This window comes from Petromyzon marinus, chromosome 13, assembly GCF_048934315.1.
Source record: "Petromyzon marinus isolate PM22_M1 ecotype Great Lakes invasive population chromosome 13, UKy_Petmar_22M1.pri1.0, whole genome shotgun sequence".
Lineage (NCBI taxonomy): Eukaryota > Metazoa > Chordata > Hyperoartia > Petromyzontiformes > Petromyzontidae > Petromyzon > Petromyzon marinus.
In genome coordinates, this window is record NC_133679.1 from 1,311,939 (window position 1) to 1,338,175 (window position 26,237).

The window sequence follows — 26,237 nt, forward strand, 5'->3', positions numbered from 1 at the left end:
TGTTCGGGGGGTGCCCCCCAGACACAACCCTTTCACTGTGCAACATATCTGGGACACGGTATATATCCACTCACTGCTTGCGATAACAATAATAAACATCGTAATGTAACATTAATGATCCATAACCCGCCACCACCCGACACAGCCAATTAGGAAGGTTTGTCCCGTAAATATAAAATGGCAATTCGTTACTGCTGGAGAGCAAATCCACAACATTTACAATTTGCTCTCCAACACACCGGTCTTCTGTACTAGTAACGAATTGGCATGTTCTGTTTACGTGACAAACTTTAGTAATTGGCTGTGTCGTGTGTTGGCTGGTTTAACGGCACATTTATATTTACGGGATCTAACCGAAAAAAACCTATGTTGGGGATGATATTGGTCGTGAATGCCTACGTATTAAATTATGACTTAACAATGAATTAATATTTGCGTTGGTTTGGTTAATACGGCAGTAGCTGCCAGTGTGCCTGATGGAAGGCCGTGCGTGAGCGTAAAGACAAGCCCAAGCTGTGGAATGGTCACTCCTGATGTACAGTCTTGTGGTTCACAAGTCTCTCCGCTCAAACTGTGCATTGCGAAAACCACCACCAGCAGCAGCTTGTGCGTGTGTGGCTTTCCTCATCGCCTCATTTCACTATGATTGCTCAATCACGCTCGGTGGCGGGGACACAGTTGAACAAACACCACAGATCCTGCTGTCAATTCCTGTTTGACTGCGTTGTGTATTGGGGCTGTATGGCATAGACCCGCATTTAGTGGACACATAACAGTATTTTACACTTACGCTTTATTTTACTTTTGCTACGATCGTACTGTATTCGAGTGGCAATATTTTAAGTGTTACGTTCTAAAGGGTTGTTTTAAACTAACAAAAGAATGTGAATTTATGCTCCGTCAGCGTGGTTTGAATTGCGATCCGGGGAAAAGTGCTGACAGCAGCAAGAAAAGCTATTTCTCGAGAAATTATCATTTAGGCAAAGTTCGTTGCTGATGTTCTAGCTGACGTGGGTGGGTCATGTGTCAGCTCGACATTCCTGCCGGTCTGAAAAAGCCAGCTGTGCCCCAACTCCTCGTTTATAAACAAGCTTTTAGAACTGAATCCCATTTGAAATGCAAATGAGAAAGTTGTTTTTTTAAAATACATTTAACGTGTGCAGTGATTTTCTTTAATTTCGTGTACTGTATTTATATTAATAAAGTTAAAATGATACCTCTTCAGTCAACGGTGAGGAAGGTACATCAATAGCCAACGGTCTTATTGGCTGGTACGTGACCTTTTACCAGGTAATTTAATACAGTTCCTTTTGTGGAAACGTAAAATATCAAGATTGTTTTATCCCAGTACTGTTTATCAAACTGGGCTCTACGGCTTTACTACGTTTTAGAGACTTAAGTTTATCAACACAAAGTGAATTCCGGCTCAAATGAGCTTAGAGGCAGTGCTCATATCCTGTATAGAGCCCTGAGCTGGTGCTGGAAATTCCACATTCCCCTGGTGGGTGTGAGTCTATCGGTAAAACAAACACATGTTTACATTCCCACAGAGCGCTTTATACTTTATTAACCCTGGAGGGATGATGATCTCCGTCAGCCCCCAGCCAGGATTTGAAGTTGCAAACTTAGTTCATGAAATTGCATTGCTGACGTATGCATGGGACTATTTCAATAATTAAAAAAAGCTAAGCTAGATAATTGGTCCCCGAATGTTATGAACCCCCACCACTCTTGTTCCTATCTCGGCAGCCACTGGGACCCGGAGATGAACGGCTCCGACTCGGGAATGGACAGCAATGAGGGCCCCGTGTTGGAGGACTTGTACGAGGATAAGTCTGGAGATACCGACGACCAGGATGACGACAACACGGATGACGATTTGGATGAGAATGAGGACAGCGGTAAAGGGGAAGACAAAAAGAATCCTGGCGATGAGCCCGGTGAGTACGAAGGTGATCGCTGTTGAAGTAGCTTGAGGATTTGGTGGCTAGCTAGAAGAGTTGTATGACCAAGAGGAACAGCCACTGTTTGCCACTAAGTGGTGTAGTGACTTCACCACGGTGCTTGTCAGGCTAGGTGCACTTTTAAGCCGCGTGAAGTGTCGAAGACTTGCTTGCAGGAGGTCACGGGACAAACCCAGGTGCCATGGGTTGACTGACTGAAATGACTGCCAGTTGCCCCACCTGTGCCCCCCCCTACTGTGCCAACTCGATGCGGTTTAGCTACCAGAAGCTCCGCTCGTTGTTGTGAGCGTCGCTTCTCTAGCTTCTCTACCTTCCGCTGCAGCTCTCGGGCAACTGCCTCCAACTGCCCAGTAGAATCTTTACCTCCTCCATCGAGGCCAATATTGACACTGCTGATGTGACTAAGGCACATGTAAGAAACCTATCACACAGTGGTAAACATTTTGTGCGTCATCACAACAAATTTTTATTTAAATTTCGATTTAAAGCTTTCGTGACTGCAGGGATTCATATTCTTGGTTCTTTCGGTAAAGTCATGTAGAAGGGAAATAATAAAGTAATAAAACATAATAAAATTAAATTATCACCACGTTTCGGTCACAACGTAATGCAGCCGTCCTCAGGTGAAGAACAGAGCTGTCGGAAAGACAGCGTCCTAATGAACACTTCTAAGCTTGGCAGCGTATGCTAAATTCCTCTGTTGATATGTAAACTCCTTTGTCAAGGCGCTCTCATCCTCCCACACAGCTTAAAATACGCTGCCAAGCTTCGTTGTGGGTTTACTCTGTGGAGAAATCGTAACGAATTTTCATGTTTTGCTTACGTGACAAACCTTGCTAATTGGCTGTGCCGCCGGGTGTTGGTGGGTTTAACGACTCATTTATATTTACACTACCTAACCCAAAAAAACCTCGATTAAGGCCTCTATAGCTTTGCTGATATTGGGAGCCGAGTGATCGAGCGGTACATATTGAACCACACTACTTGCATAAGTATTAAGGCCTTTTCATCATCATCCTGATAATTTTGCCAGCTCCCGAAGGGACGATGGGCTGAGTCGAATCCCAACTGGCCTTTGCGCTTGCAGCCGTCTTCATTGCGACTGGGCACTCCGGCCACGTGGCCAACTCGCTGCATATCTACGAATGAGTCGGCAGAACAAAAATAAACTTGCTTCCAGTCACTGAAGGGTCCCTTGTTCAGGGCAGGTTATTGATGTCTATTGACTGATTAAACAATGGATAGAGTTTATTCTAGACCCATTCCAGTGTTTTCCATCTGGCAAGCAAAGAGAAAATGCTGTACCTACATCTAGTTGCAATGACATCATTAAAAACAAGTGACATTAGGTCACAGGAACCAAAAATCCCGTTTAAAGGAGGATAAGCAAATAAATAAAAAGTTGAAGGTCGAAAGCAAAAATGCATCACCAGTTAAGGATATTTATTGAAACTTAAACAGCCACACATGAAAAATCTACTGTATAAGAATGTTGTAGAATGTATTGATTGGTTCGCTAGGTTTTGTTTACCATGCTACGATACGAGCGCTATTCTGAAAGAGCATGTGAGGAGAGAGTCCCACTGCTAAAACAAGATAAGAGGAGATCCCTGTGGATTGCACAACAAATTATTCGCTGTGCTTACCTTGAGGGGGTGTGCTCTCTGTGTTATCTTGAGGTGAAGTCCGTGCCTTGGTACAAACTGATAAGTAGTTAAACACGTAAGTATAAAACGCGGACATTGCGCTATACAGCTCTCCAAGGGGTCGTCGCACTATTGCCGCATGCTGTTCGGCACGATGGCCAACGGTTTTGCTGCACGTGCCGGGAGCTTCTTCAGGGACTGAATTTGCGTTCATAACGCCGGGCATCGCGCCCAACAGCACGCGGTGCAACCTGGACACCCGTCGGAGAGAGAAACGGACATTCTCGATTGGGGCTTGTGTTTAGGGGGCCTTCATTGTGGAAGTCTGCAGGATCAACATCCCTTCTGCAGCTCTCATCACACAATCATTTGTAGAGGCTACGTAGTTAGCGTTGCATCAGCCCATAGCTGTTAAAATAGATGACATTTTAATTCCTATAGTAGTTAGATGTGTAAAAAAGAACCTCGCTAAAATTGTGATCAGAATGGGAGACAAATGTGGAGTAGATAAGTGTAATACAGTACGCAGCCATTATTCAGTCCACTGCTGGATGAAGACCTCTCCACACCATGTGGGCCAGTGGGGTTTTGTGACCATACTTCACCATATTGGCTGTGCAGTTTTGGGAAGAGGGCCTTCCATGGCCCTGGCACCCATGTCAGGCGTGGCACCACTGCTCCCCCGAAAAGAGTGTATGAAAGAAAAATGAACCTCGTGTTTAAAACAAACTTAAAGTGCAGCATAGACAATCGCAGGCAGAGAACAAAATGAGGGCCGCTTTGAGGGCGGATATTTTGGACCTCAAGAAATGACCGCGAGAGTAGCTATTTAGAATTCCCTCGAGTGAAGGTCTTTTTCTCAGCAGTGGCTACAAGTTTTACATGCAACCCCCAACACCTGTTAACCCGCCGCTGGCGGTGATACCCAAAGTACAGCAGCATCGCCAAAACAGTGGTTCACAGTGTGATGTGTCGATGAAACAATAGAACTTCCTCTCGTGTGCAACATTGTGGGTGTGCCACATCGTACTTGGCCAATAGGGCCTCGTATCTGACTTCCTGAAATGGTGACTGGAAATTTGTTGGTGGGAAGTTGCTGACCGAAAGTGTCACTGGAGCATTACCAGAAGAGCCTTGCCCTGGGGTTCTTCCAGTCAATACAGAGATGGCTGGGTGGCTCCGAGATCAGAGGTAGTACGAAGCTGGCAGTGCAGAAATCATGGGTTTGAATCCAGGTGGCCACCCTTCATTAATCTTCCGCGAGTGAGTTTGATGGTCTCAGAGCAGCCACCAGTGACCGCACACAAAAGAAAAAAATTGGTGTTTCATATTAAATCTGCTTTTTGCGCTTATTTCCTGGTCGGACAAATAAATATGAGTTTGACTGCCATTTAGCAAAACGTCTCCGAGCACAGTACATGGGAAAGTGTGAGACCCATGCCATGAAAGTGATTGTATTATTACGAAGAAAATCTCTTCCACGGCAATTTGTGATGCGTTTCGCGTGCTGTGCCATGACGCCACGGGCACAATTGGAATACTTTTGGTGAAAGAGATCCCAAAGAAAATGATGAGTTTCTTGCATTGAGATTTCCAGTGATGGATTTTTTTTTTTTCCAGAGGAATGGAAAGTTAAGGCAAACGATCGAGAGTTCAACGGCCAATTCACGGTCCCAAAATATCACTGTATGAAGCAAAAACGGTACAAGGTGAGTGTGCATTGGATAAGCGAATTCTACTTTTACATACACACATTTATTGTTAACGTTCATTCAACTGCAGTGAATTGTGACCGGTCCACCTTGCTTCACATTTTTCAAAGAGGACTGCCACTCCATTATATTAATAACCTGTATCACGCGGGCCTTTTCATTTCAGGGGAATTACATCAAAACTGCCAAGTACAACATTGTGACTTTTCTGCCCATGAATCTGCTTGAGCAATTCCAGCGGGTGGCCAATGTGTACTTTTTGTTCCTGCTGATCCTGCAGGTAAGCATTTTGTCAGCCCGTGGAAGCGTGATAATTTCCTGCTGGTGTGCCCTGAGCTTTACCATGTTGTGTTTGGTAATGTAAACAAATGGTTTTTGCCTGCAATAGCTAGGGTATCATAACACATCGAGTGTATATATATATTTTAGAAACGTCTGTAACCAGTGTTTAATTTCAGCCAGAACAGTTCAGAATGCTGTTTCGGGAATACATCTTACGACGTCGCATCCATGTCGTGTTATTTTGTCCGTATGATACGGCGGTGGTGTGGAAAAAAAAAACCCTTTTGTGTTAATAGTGCGCAGGGTCACTAGGTGTCTTTAAGGAGGGGACTCAAATTTTACTTCCTAGTCCTTAATATTAAACTGTCATTAATGAGGACGCACTCATGTCTTTCATGTTAAAGTACGCGGCATGTGACGTCACGCAGCCTAGCAGCGTGAGAAATTAAGCCCTGCTTGTAGCTATGAAAGGTTCCACCAATATTCATGTTTGGTGAAGGGCACGGTGAAAGACTTCCACTGCGCCACTTAAGGGTCCCTTTGTGCCAAGACTGAAGAATGGATCCTTGTGTTGTCATTGCCGACTGCAGGTCCTGCCTGTGTTTGCATAATTGCTGTACATTCACAATACTAAAACTGCCTAGGAGAAGACTATATATAATTTTAGCATTACACGTCAGATAAATATTTGGAGTTATACTCTTCATAATTTGTATTTATTTCTTGGTGGTAGAATTAGAATGCAATTTCTCATGGATAATATGAGTTGACTTGTACTATATTCGAAATACAAGCCTTTATTTTCTTCTGTGAGAACCCATTTAGTGTTAAATTGGTTAGGCAAGGAAGAACTTGAAAACTTTACTACAGCTTTATCTCTCATTTGAATTACGATTATACTGTAAACTGTTGCTTGTCGTGCAATATTTTCCATCTTTGTCCCTCTTTCGCATTGTGTACTTTAGTCTCTTACCTTCTGTTTCATTCAGCTGCTCAGTGTCCTGTCGCGTACCTCTGCTGTCTGTGTCTCCATTGCTGATCTTTGTATCTCTCCTTGCAGGCCATCCCAATCATCTCGTCCCTGGCGTGGTACACCACCTTTGTACCGCTGGTTATTGTGCTCTCAATCACGGCCATCAAGGATGCTGTGGATGATATTGTGAGTTAAACCAGGATAGCCGACGCCTAAAGTCAATATAGCTTCCTTTCATACGGTGGCTTAAACTTAACTGTGAGAGACGTCCGGTACTAAATATATTACTGTAAGCATAAATTGTAGCTTTGTCAACAAATATTACATCAACCCCTCTTTATCTCCTATGGCAACCCCCACGTTTCATACGTAACGTTATTAATTTACCATGTTGGTCTCTCTTACCTCTTAAAATACATAGCACTGGTAATAAGATAGGGTGTTTCCGTACAAAGGAGCACGTACCACTACCTGCCTGCCTGCCTACCCGCAGGAGGTGGCATTTCCAATCGGCAACTCCTTTGTTGAGGAAATATTGTTCCAATATTAATGCTGCCGTGCTCATTGGAAACTTTTCTGAATCCTTCAACGTAGAAATTTCAGAAGAGTAAGCATTCATTAATCTTAATTTGATAATGATATTGTACATATTATTGTTTGATGTAGTGTTGGTTGCCACCTGTGGGGGCAGTTTAGCCTTGACAAACCGACTGAGTCTCTTTGTGTGGTTTTCACCTGCTACAATAAAACCTCGAGTTTGTTGTCTTTCCCCGGACCTCCGATTACCGCTGTTGGCTATGTACAGTACGACAGAAGTTCAACATACGTATCATATTTCAGTATCCTTAATCCATGAGTCCTCCGTTTTCAAATATTCTTTAGTTACCTCTGTACTTTAAGGACAATGGTGTGGTAGGTTCGTGTTGTGTTCTAGCCAGTGTGAAATGTAATGTTTCATTATTTGCTTGTTCTAAATGGTGAGCCCACTTTGTAAATACTCTGCCTTTAACATTTGTTTTGTTTTCAGTCAAGGCACAGAAGTGACAAGCAGATCAATAACAGGAAATGTGAAATAATGCAAAATGGAAGGTGAGATGAGTGTCTGGAATATGTGGCCGTGTCAATTCGGTGTCATTGTGGGCAACATGAACTATCGCATTATTTAACTTTTGAGACATTACTTTGTCATAACTCGCTGCACCATTTTCCATTGCAGCTTCAAAGAAGATAAGTGGATGAATATACAAGTGGGAGACCTCTTAAGGCTAAAGAAAAATGATTTTGTGCCAGTAAGTTCAACTAGCCCTTTTGATTAGATGCCCTAGTTAACATGCCAGCAACGTCTGGCCATTGCCATCCACTTAATTTGTTAGTGTGCTTGTGAATAGTGTAACACGTACATTGTGAATACTGTTAGCATTGAAATTAACCCTAAAAGCAATAACCTGCAGTGTAACTCCTCAACTAAACCGACGTGTAGGGGCAAGGGTTAGAGATAAGTTTCCATTCTCAATAAAGATACATCCCATGTTGCCTCATGCACAGTGTACCTGGTTTACCTTTCTTTGTCACGCGTGTTGCGAAATGGTGCAACCCACAACACACTGCATTCAGTCATGGGAACAATTTCCGTTGACTTTGGTTGAAGTAATGATTGATGATGCAGTCTCTCGGAGGCTGGAGAGACGGGTGTCCCAACGAATACTGTTGTGAATACTGTTAGCATTGAAATTAACCCTAAAAGCAATAACCTGCAGTGTAACTCCTCAACTAAACCGACGTGTAGGGGCAAGGGTTAGAGATAAGTTTCCATTCTCAATAAAGATACATCCCATGTTGCCTCATGCACAGTGTACCTGGTTTACCTTTCTTTGTCACGCGTGTTGCGAAATGGTGCAACCCACAACACACTGCATTCAGTCATGGGAACAATTTCCGTTGACTTTGGTTGAAGTAATGATTGATGATGCAGTCTCTCGGAGGCTGGAGAGACGGGTGTCCCAACGATAAAATATTTAAAATAGAAAGACTAAACCAGCTGTGATGATGCAGGGAATGTCGTCTATAAGAAACGCGCTCCTAATGGTTGCCTTGTGTGGCTGCATCTTGTGATGCTGGCGTGTGACGTCACACCGTGTAGTATGGCGATGACTTCCATCCTTTAAGGAAGTGAGCCATCCTGTGGAGGATGACGCATCTAGCATCCGTTCAAAAACCAGAAACACGTTTCGCCTCGTGATCATTTAACAACTTTACTTTTCACAGTCTTTCCTGTAAGGATCATATCATTGTTTAGCGACCCGAGTTCAATTCCTGGCCATGGCTATCAGCAGTGGCAAATTACATCTGAGCCTAGCCCCCCTTTTGCCAAACTGCACTGACATGCATAGATTCATGGTCAGGGGCCTATACATTATCCTTTTTATTATAACTATGCATAAAAACGGTAGTATATGCTGTGTCTGTAACTGTTGCTGTTGGTCTTGCCCTGCGACTCTGTCTAGGCTGATATGCTGCTGCTATCTACAACAGAACCCAACAGCCTGTGTTATCTGGAGACAGCTGAGCTGGACGGGTAATCCTTTGGCCTGACCCTTTGCTGCACTCTGTTTCTTTGATCTCAGGCTCTAAAGTAGGATTGCATCTCATCGTTTGATGATGATAATTTGTTTTTCGATAGTTTGATTCGGGCAAATTGCATCTCAAACCTCTTAACATTTTAACCCCCAACACAAACCTCTTACAATATAACAAAAATTAACATTAAAAAGGTACGAGAACACAACAGTGATAAGGGTGCCGTGTTATTGGCGGTGCTCTTTTATGAGCTGTTGAACTCGAGTTCCGTGTCCCTCGGAGATTCGTTCTTCAGTCCAACACAATCCAATGATAAAATGTAATATAATCATTGTTGTATATAGCACTCTGTCAATAGGCAACATGAATGTAGGTTAATGTGCGTTTCCCATGTGTTGTTTTACTAGAGAGTCCAACCTCAAGTTCAAGCAGGCCTTGACGGTGACGCACAACAATCTGACAGATGAAAAACAACTCGCTGAATTTGATGGTGAGTCCATTGCGGTTCACCCGGGCCTGATGCTACTACAGGGCCTGGTGCTACTACAGGGCCTGGTGCTACTACAGGATTGGTGCTACTACAGGGCCTGGTGCTACTATAGGATTGGTGCTACTACAGGGCCTGGTGCTACTACAGGGCCTGGTGCTACTACAGGGCCTAGTGCTACTACAAGGCCCGGTGCTACTACAGGATTGGTGCTACTACAGGGTACTACTACAGGGCCTGGTGCTACACAGGATTGAGAACAACGGGGGCTTGGTGACGTTGCCACGCTGGTGCTGCTTGCTGCAGAGTTGCGCGTCTTCAAGCCCCAGTGGCCGCCCTGGTTAATACTGAGGAGTGTACGAACCATTACAAAATCTTAACGTCCGTTCAATCTGAAACGCATCCCTCGCACCGCACCACTGCACCTACGGATAAATCGCTGTGTCGTGTGCCGTGTTGCTCGTGCGTTCCGCATCTGTTCTTAAGTTGTCTCCATTTGACATGTGTTGTATAAAATAACATAGCAAAAGCAAAGCATCTTACGTTCCCCTACTCCGCTCTCGTCTCCCCCAATCCTAATCCTTCCACTTCACTGAGTTCAGCCATAATTATGAGCGAGGCTCCCAACAACCGCTTGGACAAGTACCTGGGCACCATGCAATGGAAGGACAAGATGTACTCGCTGGACAATGACAAGCTGCTTCTTCGCGGCTGTCGCATCCGGAACACGGAAACTTGCCATGGACTCGTGATCTTTGCAGGTACACGGAGCCCCAAGCCAAACACTCGGGTCATTCAAGTCCACTTTGAGAATTTCTAACGTGGGTTCCAAATATGCTGGAAAATTGCCTCCTGTATAGCGCTGTGATTAAATGGCTATTTAGCACGTGGGCTTTTTTACATCCAGTATTATTATTCAAAATAGATTTTTTTGGGTTGGGCAGCGTAATGATCTCGCCCAAATGTCTGTCGTAAGACCCTCCTCCACTGACCCAAAACAAGGTAGTACACCTCTGACTGCAAAAGTGCCGAAAGGACATTCCATTGTTTTATGGAATGGAGACTAGCACTTATGGAATGCATTTGTGAGAAAAGGGAAGATGAAAATAGATTAAAAAACAAAAGTAATTTTCGAAAGTGGATACAAATCGTGAATGAATTTTGAAAGAGAATAAACGCATACCTATCTCTAAAATCTCTGCAGTCTTGACCGTTTGTGGTCTTCTTGTTGTGGTCAGTGTTGTTTTGTTGAATAAAAATTATTTTAAGTTATGTGATGCGCACTGTCAACTTGCAGAGACATTAACTCACTCATTTGTAGCTTTGCAACAAAGGACATTCAGACGCACATATCAAATGTATTAAGCCAGGGATAATAGTGCATCGGGGCTGTAGTCCCGGAAGAGTACTTTCAATAATGCGCTGAGCTGAGACCATAGCCGAAGCCTCAGCAATGCGTGTGTGTACATTGCATATCTATGCCAGGCGAACACTGCATGATGTCTGTCACTCACGGCTATGATTTGAATTTAATTTTTATTTTGTTTCCAGGTTTTGACACCAAAATAATGAAAAACAGTGGGGAGACCAAGTTCAAGAGGACACAAATTGATAAGCAAATGAACAAAATCGTTTTTATGGTAAGCTTTAAAAAATGCTATCGTTGCTTTGATCAAACGCAAGTGCGTTTTAAAAAGAACTGGAACATTTGCGCAAGATACCAACACTGCCCTTTTTGTGTTATTTTCATTCTAGTTGCACATTCTATTCCTGGAAAATTAGGTCCTCCATAGTGAATAATTGGCAAAGTCATCTTCGAATTTTACATTCTTGTTTATACAAATGGCATTTCACGCTGGTTTCCACCCTGTAGATACTACTTTTAGCCAGATTGCCATCATTTTGATGAGACTGATGGCAATTTCTAAGATTGTTTCCAGATTTTTTTTCAAACTTGTATTGGTGGGCATTTCATTCGTAATAATTTGCTATTTATATACACTGTCGAAATACCATGAACATCTTAAGACAGTGCAACACAGGGCACCCATATACATACGAATGCTACATCCAGACAAAATACAAACAATTTATTAAAATGAATATATGGGTTGGGTAGATTTAGCGGTGGAATTCCACACAGTTGAGAAAATCACATTCTGTTTTGTGGCTGACGATTAAGACTGGATTCATTTTTATGTGTGGTTATGCAGAGCTACATGAAATTAAGATCATGTTTAAGATTATTTAGTAAGGGCCCTTCAACTGTAATTCCATTGTTTATGTGCCGTAGAATTACTGCAAGTAGTTCGCACAACTTAAGCATGTAAAGTGGAATGTACAATATGTCACGTGACCATTTTGCTAATTGAGTTTCTTTTTATGATTTCACCGTTGAGCATGTTAGCAATCTGACACGGCAAACAAATTTGTAGAGTGCATGTCCAAATCACTTGTAATCAAACGAAGTATTTAATGCCATTACCATTGTGTTGCCTGTCTGGGTGAGACCATTCCTCCAAATCCAATAGCATTGTTTCCGATTGGTGTGTGCAGAAGCCTGACGGTGTTTTGTGTGTTTTTTTTGTGTGTGTCTGTGTGTGCATGCAGATTTTCGGCATGCTGCTTGTGATGGCCACTGGTCTTGCTATTGGCAATACCATATGGGAGGTCGTCCATGGGCAGGGCTTTGGGAAATATTGCAGTGGCATCACCGGAGACCCTGCCGTTCCCTCCCCCGACACAGTGAGTGAATGGGCGGTTTGGACCGGCTTCCTCAATTTCTGGGGCTACATCATCCTTCTCAACACCGTGGTGCCGATCTCGCTTTACGTCAGGTGAGTCGCACAAAACACAAAACAACGCCTTCGAGGAGATCTCGCGCGCTTTGTGTTACCCTCAATATGAAGTTCAAATGCAAACAGGGTCTAGTTACGATCTGTTGTCGTTCATGGTTCTAAGTCGTTGAAGTAAAACGCCGCATACACCAGAGGCAGATCTAGAAACTTTCTGAGGTAGATGAGGGGGGAGGTGGTGCCAAACTTGCAACATCAAAAATCATTTAATGCATTCTCTCTGCTAAATATTAATAAAATAAAACATGTCGGCCTCAATCGGCAGGAAGGGGGGCATTGCCACGATTGCTGTACCCCCCCCGCCTCCCCTTGGATCCGGATCTTACCATTGACCTGCCGGTTAGAAAGCCAACTGCAGTTCACCTACTGGGCGATGTTTTGCAACGACTTAAATGCACCTCGTAGTCATCTACCTTCATTAGCCAACATGCCCTGGGATCTATAGAGCCACACTACTACTGGCTCCAGCCAAGTTTCAGTAACACTGCAATAACCCTGTAGGTAGGACTAAGCTTTTGTGTGTTTCTCTCCACGTCAGCGCATGTCCGTGTGGTTCCATGTTTCTCTCCATATCTGTGCGCGTGTCCGTGTCTCTCTCCGGCATCTCCTGCATCTCGCTGTTCCTCGCTGACTGCTCAGAGCTCCGACTCAGTGTTGAGGTGGCTCCCCTTAACCCGGCGGTTCCAAGCAACCGAAACAACCGCTGTGCCAGCGACGCAGCCCCCATCCTCGGCACTTTGTTTTGTTGTTGCCCCCAATGGGCACTGCACCGCAGTTGATTGCGCAGTAGAATTAAGCGATTGTGCAATCGCAACATCACAACCACGGCTTTCTATAAATGCTGCACTGCCACATGTTGCATTTCTCATCGTATGTAGGTGCAGTAAAATCGCAGATTAAACGGCAGTTTCATTTGACCTTCTCGTGGGTGCACCCCTCACTCGGGACTTTATACTTCTCCATTCATTGAGGGGCGACCCATGAGTCCTTGGCAACCCTTTGGTCGGGCACGGTGATGCACACCTGTGATCCAGCACCAAAGGTGCACCTCCGATTAGCCCCGCACCTCCGATTAGCACGGTTGGCGATGTACGGAGTGAAAGACGTTCTACATACATACATTGTTTGTGACACTCCAAAACTGTCCAGGCTGTGGGATGGCCAGGAGATGGCAGTACAGGAGATGCATTTGTGAACATTTGAGTGGTCTCTTGATATGCGAGGATTTTTTTCTGCTTACTTGAATGTCCCTTCGAGCGCAAAACACTCCTTGCAATGTAACTGGCCAAATATCGCAATGCAGGGACCTTGAGACCCATTAAAGACTTAACATTTCTGAGACTCAGCAGTCTTATCTAAATAATTGACATTGTTAATTATATAGCTGAGAGTGCTTCTCCTTGCAGGCTTTTTTGTATTGCAGGCCTTGAGGCCTCTACATTGTAGTTGTAACTATAATAAACAAATAGACACACACTGACTTCCGAGTGCTGCTGTGTGGTGTGTCGTTGTCGCGCAGCGTGGAAGTCATCCGCTTGGGCCAGAGCTTCTTCATAAACTGGGACTTGCGGATGTACTTCAAGGTGAACGATACTCCGTCTAACGCGCGCACCACCACGCTCAACGAGGAGCTGGGCCAGATCGAGTACATCTTCACCGACAAGACGGGCACGCTCACGCAGAACATCATGACCTTCAAGAAGTGCTCCATCTCAGGAATGGCCTTTGGTGGGTGTGGAGAGTTTGGCGGTGGAATCCTCCGGACGTGTGATGCATTTTGTGAAATTTTAAAATTGTAGCGGAACGAGAGCAAGGCTTAATGGAGATGAAGGGTGAACGGAGGGAGGAGCGTTTGATGGAATTAATCAGCTGTGTGTGCTTTTAACCAAAACACAAGGGCGCTGTATTGACGAGACCAAAAGTGTTGAGGCGGTGCATGTTTGACCGCTTGGCAGTATGGGGAAAAAACTGTGCATGGCTCCACTTGCGGTCTGTTACTGTGGAATCAATACGTTGTAAGCTGTTGCATTTTGTTGCAAGTTCATGTGTTGTCGGTTGAATGTTATATTTAGCATTTCTGTTTATTTTACCATCACAGGCAACACTGCAAAGGAAGCAAAAACGCGTTCAGTTAGAAAGGTAAGCATTCGTTCAAATTAAAATCATGACTCGGTGACGATAAATAAGGATAATTCAATAAGGCGCTCGGCAAGTTGTGAATGTCTACTCATTAAAATGCCCCTTCACTCACCAAACCTGCAAGGTTAGAGGTTAGTCCAGGAGTTGTGTCGGTAAAACCAGTGCACGATAGGTGGCTCAAACCATACTTTTAAAATTGCTGTGTTCCTACGCTACAGCACTGCACACGTCATTGTACAACTGCCATTTGTACAGAGGACACGTGGGCATGTGTAGCCGGTCCACTCAGTCCCTCTCCTCCCGTCGTGAATCCTGTCGATAGGGGGGGGGGAGACACGCCGACGACAGGTCGGCTGAATAGACAACAACAACGATAAAAATAATAAAGTTCGGAGACGATGAGTAGACTCTGCTTTGGGTTCTGTCCTCCGGAGAAGTGGGGGGTGACTTCAGAAGGGCAAATTGCATATCTGCAATAGCGATCAGAGACGCCCTCCACGCCACAACACCGCAGCTGAATTCCTCAGCGCCAAGTCTGCCCAAATCTAAATTGAGGGTGTGCCTGGTACTTTGCTGTGCACTTGGGGCTCTGGGTCCAATCTCTGATCAACTTCGCAGTCACTTAGAATAATAATAAAATGTACCTGGCTACCTGTCGCTATGCAAAATGGTTTCCTAGGTTCCCGTATGCTAGAGAGTGCACAATTATACAGTACGTGTGATTTGATCATCGCGGGTGAGCTCACACGGGGCAATAGGCATGCAACCATCCCAGGCAATTGTGCTCTCGTTATCACTCGGAAAGCTCAACAATGTGGAGAGCCTACACGGGCGGAGTGACGGATGAGGGATGCAGCCACGAGTGGAGAACCAAAGCGCCGTGCCTTGGGTTTGAGTTGTCAAAGATCTGGCATGTGGACGAGGGTTATTGTGCAGACCCGTGGCATTTTTTTACAACGCCTGCAGGCAACTGTTGCCTTTTGTAAATTGCTCCACTCTTTTATGATGAATGCGCATTCGATAAAGTCCTTTATCCTTTGCACAAGTTATTGGAAATGCTTTGTGTACTTCCACCCAGTGAAAAACATATTGCATGTTAATGCAAATGTATAAACTCCGCTCATTTTATTGCTGGGGGCAGTGCAGCAGTAAACACTTGTGCTTAATAGAAATAAGTGTCTGAGTTCAATTCCCAATTGTGTTGAGTGTGTATGTTCTCCCCTGTCCTGCGTGAGTTTCTTCTGCTTTTCTCCAGTTTCTTTGCTTGGCTAAGAAAATAAACATACACGCACGAAAACACACAATGTCATTGATGTTGGCAAAACATTCTAATATAGGACCCTCCTGAAATAACTGGCAGTTACTACTTCTCTCACAAAAGTGTCAAGACTCCTGCCCACGTGATTTGTGAGAGTGCCGTGCATTCTCGCACCTCTGGGGCTAACGCGTGGCATGGGTACCACAGAACCCCGTGGATTGGAGCTGGAACGAGCGGGCTGACAAGAATTTCGAGTTTCACGATCACAGTCTGGTTAACCTGGTGCGCCTAAAGAAGGACCCCACCGCTTGCGAATTCTTCAAGCTGCTCGCGCTCTGCCACACTGTCATGGCGGAAGAAAAAGAGGGTACGGCTCTCCGGGCGGCACTGTGCCCCCCCCCGTGAACGGCACGCAGGGATTTACACGCGGGCAGTGTTGGGGAACCTAAACGTATGGTGGAGTTACATCCGTTTGGATTTAATTCTCAGTCGGGTACACTTAAATGGATGAGCATGCAATTATACACGCAGCCTTTGAAGTAGTGGTACATTTATTTAGTTAAACGGGCGGCGTTGAGAATTTAGACTTAAAGAATTGTCTGCATGTTAGAAGTATGTAGCGTGATATTGATGTAGTGCTGAATTAAAATTTCACATTCAGTATAATCAATGAAATTGTTGTTAGTTTGGTTGATATTTAAATAAATATATAGGAAATTGCAAACAGTTTACTCTTGAAAAAGGAGAAAAAACTCTTTCTATGATTCAATAAACAATGTTTGTCTATCTTGCATGGCTAGAAAGATTGTGTACTGGCATTTCTTAACATTTCAATTGCAACAACCGGCGTCGCAATGACGTTAGCCTAGCTTGCTGGGGAGCTACATTTTATTTTCAAGCACTTAAATATTCATCACCAAAGGGTGACGTAAAACGATGCCAGTCCGTTTGCCATGCAGCGTGACGGAGCAGGAGCCTGTCCCCCCCGCTGCTTGTCGGGAGAAGTGGTGGCGCGTGAAGCCAAGCCGTGTGCCGCCTCTGGCAGGTGACCTAATTTACCAGGCTCAGTCGCCAGACGAGGGGGCGTTGGTGACGGCCGCCCGCAACTTTGGCTACGTGTTCTTGGACCGCACGCTGGAGAGCGTGACCATCGTCGAGCTGGGCACCGAGCGCGTCTATGAGCTGCTCAACATCCTGGACTTCAACAGCGACCGCAAGCGCATGTCCGTCATCGGTGAGGGACGTGTGTGCAGCAATCCCCCCGCCGGTGTGCGAAACGTTGAACGTGAACTCGCACGGAAGCGCGCAGTCGTGCGTGCGCTGGCTCTGGCAGGAAATCGTTGCTGTAGGCCAACTGACTCATGATTGAAGCAGACAGAGTCGAAGCTGAAATCAATAAAAAAAAAATCCGTGCTATGTAATGCATATGTACGGGGTAAGTGGTTGGCTCACTGCGCTATGAACCTGGCCACCCGAGTTCAATTTCCGTGGTTAACTTCTGCGACGAGTGACATCTGAATCGGTCATGGATCTCGTGCCCTCTTCGTCACCAGCCGGCACCGGCCAGCGCGTGCGGACTTATGGTCAAAAAACCCCCATCACCGACATGGCATGGGGAGGGCTTCAACCAGTAGTGGATTCATCTTCTTTGGTTCTTTCGGTAAAGTCACGTAGAATGAGAATAAAATAATAAATTGATAAAATAAAATAACACAATAATATTCTCACGACGTTTCGGTCACAACACAAGCAGCCTTCATCAGGTGAAGGGACGAGACTGTCTGGTAGGACTCCAGCGCTGTCCTACCAGACAGTCTCGTCCCTTCACCTGATGAAGGCCGCTTGTGTTGTGGCCGAAACGTCGTGAGAATATTATTGTGTTATTTTATCAATTTATTATTTTATTCTAATTCTACGTGACTTTACCGAAAGAACCAAAGAAGATGAATCATTGCAGTCACGAAAGCTTTAAATCGAAAAAAAAATCAGTAGTGGATTGTCAAAGGGCTGTGAAATAAAATAATAAAAATATACTGTTACAGTAGAGTGCATGTTATAATATCTCTTTGACCAGGTAAGTGTTCGTACAACATACCAAATTTAAAAAAAACACACACTTGGGTATATTTTTTGGTCGGGTAAGATAATGCCCTGGCAGCTTGCTGAGCATGCACATTGCATAAAGGAACATGCGAAGGAATGTAAACCACTGTAACGCCACTGACGGGTTATTCAGGTGTAACGCCTTCATAAATAATGTGGGTTTGTGATATTTTTGTTGTTGTACAATTACGTAACAAAACGTTCATTATTATATAGCAAAGCTGCATGTTCACTCATGACATGCGACGGCTATAAAATGCTGGAAGGCCTCTTAAGTTCGTAAGCACGTGGGGTTGACGTGCTTTCACGAGACCACATTATGGTTTGTTAAATGTCACTTCCATTGTGGGTTTGTGTGTTTGGTTATGAATGTACGCTTGCGTGTGTCTGTGCGTGTGTGCGTGTCTGCGTGCGTGTCTGTGTGCGTGTGTGTGCCTGAGTATGTATGTGTGTGCGTGCATTTGTGTATGCGTGTCTGTGTGTGTGTGTGTGTGCGCGCGCGTGCCTGCATGTGTGTGTGTGTTTCTGCTCTCGTGATTGCAGTCCGGAGCCCAGAAGGAAAGTTGCGATTATACTGCAAAGGAGCCGACACGGTGATCCTGGAAAGGCTTCAGAAGGATGACCCAAATCGTGAAAGTACAGAGAAGGACCTCAATGTAGGTCACCATCAGAGTTACCATTTGAAATTACGTTTTTTTCATTTATAATAAAGCTACGTCCAGTAGACGTGCCGTGAAGTAAAGTTGTATCGCAGTTGTTACGAGACCCAATTCGTGTCCCACTGGCAGTTCACACAGGTGGCAGTGAATGTCGGCTGTGAATGGTTGTTAATGAGGCAGGAAAAAGTCACGTCACAGGTCTACTTCCAAAGGAAGTGGCTTAAATTGCCAGTTGTCCATACAACACGATCCACCGTCTCACTTGCCCTGAACAGAGGGAGGCTTCGTGGAATGGAAATCAAGCCGAAATGTGTAATTCCTGAGAGCAGAATAATAAGATGAATGGCATTGATGTTGCGACGGTGCTGAGACTGTCACCGTTGTATGGGGGGGCGCTGCCTTCGCCATCCAGCCACTTGGCTGAATCCACGCTTCTCTACTTGAAATACTGCTTGGTCATGGAGATATATAAAGGACAGTTTTATTCCCTGACATAAATGCTAACCGAGTTGAAATATTTACGGTGAAAGGCACTGGAAACCATCCCGCAATGTGTCGCGTGTATTCTTCTGTTGTGGACGATGAACCGTGCAGATGACCACGAGTAGTGTGACGGCATTGTTACTGTTACCGTTACTTTACAGAATCTTATTTGACCTTAAACATCATGTACCAGCACACAATATGGATCCGATTACCAGCTTTTAGTCCCTGGTATTTAGGGATTTACAGTGACCATTTAGTCATATCAATTGATGACTGGTGCAACACAATCGATTGAACTAGAAGGCTTTTTTTTTCTAGACAACACTGGAGGATGAGAGTAGTGCTTGATTATGGGTCCATGCCTTCACCAGTCTATTAAACGTTGGTCGTAGGTTAATCTTACTTGATGCGGCTCTGACTGCAGGTATTGGTGTTTGGGAGATGTGCTTGGCTTGGCTGCGCATGTGCGCCTGTTGCGATTGCGTTCAAAATCGTGATGTTCCATCTATCTTTACAGACATTTGCCGCCGAGAGCCTACGCACGCTGTGCCTGTCCTACAAGGACCTGAGCGAGGAGGAGTACCTGGATTGGAGCAAGAAGTACGAACAGGCCAGCATGTCCCTCACCGACCGTGAGAAGAAGCAGGGCCTTGTGTACGAGAAGATTGAAACAAACTTGAAGGTAAGCTACGTCCGTAGGACTCGCGCCGTACAGTTGTGATACAAGTTATACGTTCCCCGGTAACGTCGGTGGACAGCCTATAATCTGTTAAAGACTAGGGCAGCTTGATTGTTATTAGTGAAAGAAAATTTAAGAGCATGCTCAAATGCTGTGACTAAACCAGATTCTTAAGTGTCGCAAGTTGTATAGGCTTAGTCTTTTGTCATCAATGGCTACACGATGGGAGCTATACTATATATAAAATTGGTTTTCACTTAATTCTGCCCAGCCCATATCTAAATTAGATATTGGTTAATTAAGAGGCATCTACAGCAACCAAGAAGGAAAATGATGTGGATCTAGCCGTGTTGCCACCCGTCCAGATTTTCATCCTGTTTCTGAGGTAGCTGTCCTGGGAAACCTGTAAGCCTTCCAGGAACATTAAACATTAAAAGTCTGAGCTTTTGTCATTTACATTTAGTTCTTCTGGTATTGTGAGATATTATTCGATTTTCGTTCATCCCAATTTTAAGTTTAATTTTCTATCTCAGAGGTGGCAGCACGAGTGGGATCTTGTATGGGGGAGGGTAATACAATAGAAACAATTATGTGGTGTCAGTTCCATTGCCCTTTACAACCTCTGAATGGTCTTGAATGGTCTTCTCAGAAATGGTGATGTGCTGCTCACAAATCATCTCGTGCCTTCGCAGCTCTTAGGAGCGACGGCCATCGAGGACAAGCTTCAAGATGGTGTCCCGGAGGCAATCGCCAAACTGGCAGCAGCAAAGATAAAGATTTGGGTCTTAACAGGAGACAAACAAGGTACTCTTCTGCCTCTTGTAGTTTACCACGGTTTGCGATAATTGTTTACTCTACAATTAAATGGCTTCACTTCTATGTATGTTGAACTTTTTTCGTATCGTAAGTCGCCATCCATCCTCATGTATGAAAAGTGTTTTAAAGGAAGTGTTATTTTCACATTTAAAAACGAATGAATTTAATGTTTTAAAACTAATTAAAATAATTCTAATCACTGACATTATTTTTATCAGATCTTTTAACAAGGCCTGTAGGTTATATAACATGCATGCGTAGTGGCATAGTGTTGGCTGCTGGCGAAAAAGGGGAACTGCGGTGTACAGCAGTATTCAACTCAGCAGGCCATGATAGACACGAGTGGGGGACATCTAGGGGGGAAAGGTCACAGAGGGGGGCCCATGGAGAAGCCTCGGGAACCCGCGAGTAGGTTCCAGAGAGGGGGCGGGGCGGAGCGAGGCCACGCTGAGAATATAAGGAAGGCCCCTGTGAGGGACCTCGTGGCTGTTGTTGGAGTGGGATCCCTGTCGTGCTGCTCAAGGTCATCGCCATCATCGCCGTCGTCGTCACTCGACATTGCACTGCTAGACGGTAGTTGGCCGTCTCGGTTCAGCGCCGTCAGTGTTAGACGGTTAGTGTTGTGTAGAGGCTAGCGACAGTAATAGTGTGTACCCACGTAGTGTTGTGTAGAGGCGAGCAACTGTAGAGTATACCCACATAGGGTGTGTATTATACCGCTGGTGCTCGTTAATAAAAGAAGTGCCTCCAAGTCTTATCGTCACCGAGTTAGTCACTACACTTGCATAACTACTTAAACGTTGCTTCAAGATGATATGTTATCAGTGGTCTGAAATAATTAAGTGCTTTTTGAGTAACCCACTATAATTGGGTTTTTTGGGTGTTATCTTCTTAACATGCTTACATCAAACACACAAATCGTGTTGTTATTTTGTTTTTTCCCTCGCAGAAACCGCAGAAAATATTGGCTACGCCTGTCATCTTCTTACTGAAGACATGCAAATATGCTATGGAGACGAAGTTAGGTAAAGCATACTATGTTTGCACTGTACACAACATAGTCGTCCCTTTACCAGGCACATTTATACGAGTGAGTTTCTACGCACTTAATCATACACAGGACATCTGTGAAAAGGAGCTTCATAGCTCATCGGATTCCTCCAGTATGAATACAGATTCTGATTTGTTACAAACGCACAATCTGCGGCGTTGCACTGGCGGAGGCTCCGCAAGGCCTCTGGAATTGTTGCAGATTCTAGATTCTCTTCACAAAGTACCAGATTAGTTTCTGTTTACTGCGTTGTGCCCTGATAAAACATTTTGAGCGATGACAGTGATCCTGTGGGTCCAGAAAATTTGGGAACTAATTCTATGTCGTAAACCAGTTCCTTTGCGTAATAACTCTGGACTTTAAGCCAAGGTTCAGATGTGCCTGCACCGCATTATATTATAAACTTTAGTCACACTGTGCCATCCACTCAATCATCCATCAATCGTAAATGGATATTTTGCATCTATAATAATTGTGTTTTCAATCAGAATGCTTCTTGTCACCGCATACTGCATACGAGTGTCTGTGTCCAAAACCTGGTATGGTGGAGCCATGTGTCTGTGGGTTCAGCACTGGTGGTTACGATTTGTGTAATGTCTGTGCTTCCAGTACAATGCTGAGTGATGTACAAGAGTGCCAGACGATCAAGAGAGATGCGAAGGGAAATGAAGAGGAAGTTGACTTCGCAAAGCAGTTTCTCAAGGGGAAAAAAAATGCGATCATTATAACTGGTGGCTGTCTGGTAAGGCTCCTGTTTTTAATCTGCGAAATATTATGGCATGTTATCAAATAGTTGTGCGTCGAGCTAAGAAAAATGTCTAACTGGGGAGGGCCTTTGCCGATAAGCAACCGGCAGTTCGCCAGCATTGGTTCAAGCAAGCGTGACTGCTGATGAGACACTGCAATGTTTAAACCGGTCAAGAGTTTGCTTGCATTGAACTAATGCTGCTGAAGTTGTGTGCTCCCAGATGACTGTATGTAAAAAAAAAACATTTTTACGTGGAAAAACAGTTGTCAGGAGATATATTGTCTTATTTATGTTATTCAATAATAATGTATGGTATATCAAGTTAGTTATTACTTGATCATGTGTGTGCCTAAGATTTTCTTTGACTCTTGAAAGATATCAGGAAAATCACCGATCCTCTTCCTGATGATTATTTAATATTATACATGGCTCTGCTGTCAGAGTAGAGTTCCATAATATAAAATACTTAATCTGTCATTGTTTTGTGAAAAAAAGTATCCAAACCTCTACAACCAAGGGGAGAGCCCACTGAGGCTGCAAGTCTTTGTTTTCACGAGAGCAAACACGCGGGTTAAAAAATCAAATGCAGTACTAAAAACAGCTAATTGCACAGCAGGATATGTAGTGTAAACTATCTTACATAAATCACTTGGGAACAAAGCCAACGAAAACTATTCGGAGCCAAAAAATAACACAGATCAGCTGAAGGCAAAAACTACACGAGGAAGAACAACAATCATAATTAATGATTAGAAGATTGGTAAGAAACGGGGAATAATTGATGTATCCATATATTTCTTCTCATGTGATTTTTCTATAGTTTTTTCTACAGTTGTCAAAACGAATTGTTAGATTTCCATATTTAGAGAAACATTCTATGTACGTATGTACATATGTTGAACGTCTTTCGCACTGTACGGTAGCAACGCGTGCTAATCGTCGGCGCGAGGTGTGCCTGCCAATTCACGACTCCGATCCTGGACGCGCTGTTGTGTGGGTATTTTTTTGCAGAACGGCATCCTGACCGACAACAAACAGAAACGTCTGGACAGACTCAAACTGCCCAGGCGGCGCAAGCCCAGGGGCGGTGGAGCAACGGGAGCAGCAGCAGCAGCAGGCCACGATGTCTCCATGGAGCAGCTCGGCGACGCGAGGCAGCAGGCGGAGCAGCGGGAGGAGGAGAAGCAAAGGGAGATCCTGAAGAGGGAGAGGATCGAGAAGCGCTTCGTGAGCCTGGCCTGTGCCTGCGAGGCGGTGATCTGCTGCCGCGTGTCGCCCCGTCAGAAGGCGCGCGTCGTGCGCATGGTGATGAAACACAAGCAGGCCGTCACCCTGGCCATCGGCGATGGCGCCAACGACGTCAACATGATCAAGAGTGAGGCATCGCCCCCCCCCCCCCTTCCATTTCCCTTTCGCCGAGCTGGTGGTCGACGGCTCGAGACGTGAGCTGGGCAAGGTGCACCTCTCTTTTGTTGAGGTGTGACTGGAACAATTCGGCTGGTGCCGCCGTGATCGGAGCCCATTAGCTCACAGTGGGAAGGTTACGAGTTCAAAATCGTGGTCAGGGATTCGTTCAGACGGTCATCATCATTATGCACGGTTGATAACAATGAGTACCGTTTTACGGAACATCAAAAATCTTTTTGCATGCAGATACTCGCCCGTGCAACAGACATGTGCCGAGTTGCCCTAGAAGTGTGTGATGTGGGGCTTTAACAGCTTCCAGAGGTCGCGCCGGACTCTTGCTGAGCCGCGTCTCCCCCTCCGTCTCCCTTGCAGCGGCTCACATCGGCGTGGGCATCAGCGGGCAGGAGGGCATGCAGGCCGTCCTGTCCAGCGACTACTCCTTCGCTCAGTTCCGTTTCCTGGAGCGCCTGCTACTCGTGCACGGCCGCTGGTCCTACCTGCGCATGTGCAAGTTCCTGCAGTACTTCTTCTACAAGAACTTCGCCTTCACGCTCGTTCACTTCTGGTTCAGCTTCTTCAATGGCTTCTCCGCCCAGGTGAGACATTGTGTACACACACGCGGGGTGCGTTCCGCACTATCGCTCTCTCCTGGCACGGCCGGCGGTTGAGACGATGGAGCAGGTTGCTTGAATGCCACCCCTCGTGCCACCTCGCCTCTGTTCAACCAGCAGCACGACATGAGAACACCGGAGTTAGTCAATCGGCAGTCCTAAATTGAAAACTCGTTTCTTGAGAACTGCTTTTTGTGTTTAATTCGTTGTCCGCCCCCCGCACCTCCGATCAGCACGGTTAGTTACGTACGGTGCAAAAGAAGTTCTGCATGCACACGTACATTATATGTGACCCTGAAAGTGATATATGTGTAAAACTTGGACACCTCCAATATGATGAGACAGGTGCCTCGCATACGTACGTGACCAATGGGTTGATTAATGAAGTACGATGTCTTGGCAGGCTGTGTACGACGATTGGTACATCACCCTCTACAACATGTTGTACTCGGCTCTGCCCGTGCTGGTGATGGGACTTTTTGATCAGGTAAGGAAGGCCTTTTCTCTCAATAGCTCTGTTCTTGCGTGCCAAGTGCCACCGATCTCCGCTCAACACCCCCCTTCTGCCTTATTTTCACGTCCGCGCACACTCTGGGTCAACTCCTTTCCCGTTGTTTTTTTTTTCTTCACGGAGACGTAAAAATTGCCCCATGAACAGAGCCCTGGTCATAGAAAATGTATTTACAAGCAGCAAACTGCTTTCCCCATCATCATCGTCATCATTACCAACCATGATCAATCCACTGCTGGGAGAAGGTCACCCCAAGTCATTGCCATATCTCGCGCTTCTGCGACGTAGCAATCCGTCATCAAACACCTGCATCCCGAGCTCATGTCATTGCTCCATCTCCGCAGCGTGCGTGCTTTCGGGCACATTGCCTACTTTGGCTGCTACTTTGACTTAGTCTCGAGCACAGGCCATCATCCCCTCTCGCAATGTCGTTCTGCCCCACAGCCTACTTACGTTCGTCAACGCTTTTAATTATGTCATTAACCTTTGTGTGGTCTTGAATCCATGCATTCTTCCATTTCTCAACGCAATTCCAAGCACGAATCTTTCCACGTTTATTGTGCGCTTTTAGATTAATTTGTATGCCCTAGTTTGTTGAGAGCGTGTCTGCTTGGACAAATAATAATTAACTAAGAAACACCATTGGAAGCAAAATGGACTCGGTGGAATTTGACGCGTGCTACTTTGCAGCATGCGATGTGTTGTGTGTGCATCGACCTGCTATAACACCCGAGGGCAGCACGATTTCACCATCTATGGACGCAAGGTTGCCTGCAAGTAGCGATTTGTCGAACAACCGAGGAGTGTAAATCTCCCCCCCCCCCCCCCCGCGCCCCGCCACGGTTCGCGATGTGTTAAAGTGGGGTGGCCCCGTGATAACAAACGTGAGGTTTTCGCCACCTCACACGACACGTCACGTGACGCATCACGTGACGTGTCGTGTGATGGGGATGTCACACCTTGGAGGACCCAGCGACCCAGCACAAGCGATCAGAAGCTTAGCCGCAGCTGTGATATCGCAGTCGGCAGTGAGGTTGTTTGTGGCCATCGTCAAACCTGTCCGCGAATCCACCCGTTCATGCGGATGGGAGAATTCACGGATACATTGAAATGTTTTGGATGTTCTGCTGTCGGGTGAAGTCACGTAAAAGAGTCTCCCGGCTTAAAAGGCCATATGGCATTGCCCATGTTAGTTGACGACCACAAACCAACTTTTGGGATTGCATTTTATCATTGTGGGGAGCGACGTGCTTATGGAACCACTTTTTTGTGT

The 26,237-nt window shown here is 45.3% G+C and overlaps 1 protein-coding gene across 11 annotated transcripts in view; it reads left to right on the top strand.

Annotated features, from left to right (window-relative positions):
• LOC116942193 (phospholipid-transporting ATPase IC-like) overlaps nt 1-26,237 on the top strand; it is a 58,892-nt gene that overhangs the window by 27,319 nt on the left and 5,336 nt on the right. For 7 of the 11 annotated variants that reach the window (XM_032953845.2, XM_032953848.2, XM_032953838.2 and 4 more), the window contains 23 exons: nt 1,750-1,940; nt 5,231-5,319; nt 5,489-5,602; nt 6,665-6,763; nt 7,605-7,666; nt 7,794-7,866; nt 9,082-9,152; nt 9,562-9,644; nt 10,244-10,402; nt 11,193-11,281; nt 12,252-12,478; nt 14,016-14,224; nt 14,595-14,635; nt 16,101-16,260; nt 16,939-17,127; nt 18,540-18,652; nt 19,659-19,823; nt 20,513-20,624; nt 21,586-21,661; nt 22,297-22,429; nt 23,447-23,810; nt 24,215-24,438; nt 24,857-24,940. In XM_032953845.2, coding sequence (XP_032809736.2) covers nt 1,766-1,940; nt 5,231-5,319; nt 5,489-5,602; nt 6,665-6,763; nt 7,605-7,666; nt 7,794-7,866; nt 9,082-9,152; nt 9,562-9,644; nt 10,244-10,402; nt 11,193-11,281; nt 12,252-12,478; nt 14,016-14,224; nt 14,595-14,635; nt 16,101-16,260; nt 16,939-17,127; nt 18,540-18,652; nt 19,659-19,823; nt 20,513-20,624; nt 21,586-21,661; nt 22,297-22,429; nt 23,447-23,810; nt 24,215-24,438; nt 24,857-24,940 — 3,111 coding nt within the window. In that variant the 5' untranslated portion in view covers nt 1,750-1,765. Of the gene's footprint in view, nt 1-677; nt 1,291-1,332; nt 1,502-1,749; nt 1,941-2,849; nt 4,874-5,230; nt 5,320-5,488; nt 5,603-6,664; nt 6,764-7,604; nt 7,667-7,793; nt 7,867-9,081; nt 9,153-9,561; nt 9,645-10,243; nt 10,403-11,192; nt 11,282-12,251; nt 12,479-14,015; nt 14,225-14,594; nt 14,636-16,100; nt 16,261-16,938; nt 17,128-18,539; nt 18,653-19,658; nt 19,824-20,512; nt 20,625-21,585; nt 21,662-22,296; nt 22,430-23,446; nt 23,811-24,214; nt 24,439-24,856; nt 24,941-26,237 lie in introns of those variants that run through there. The other 4 variants (XM_032953841.2, XM_032953843.2, XM_032953844.2 and 1 more) reach the window with 4 other exon arrangements.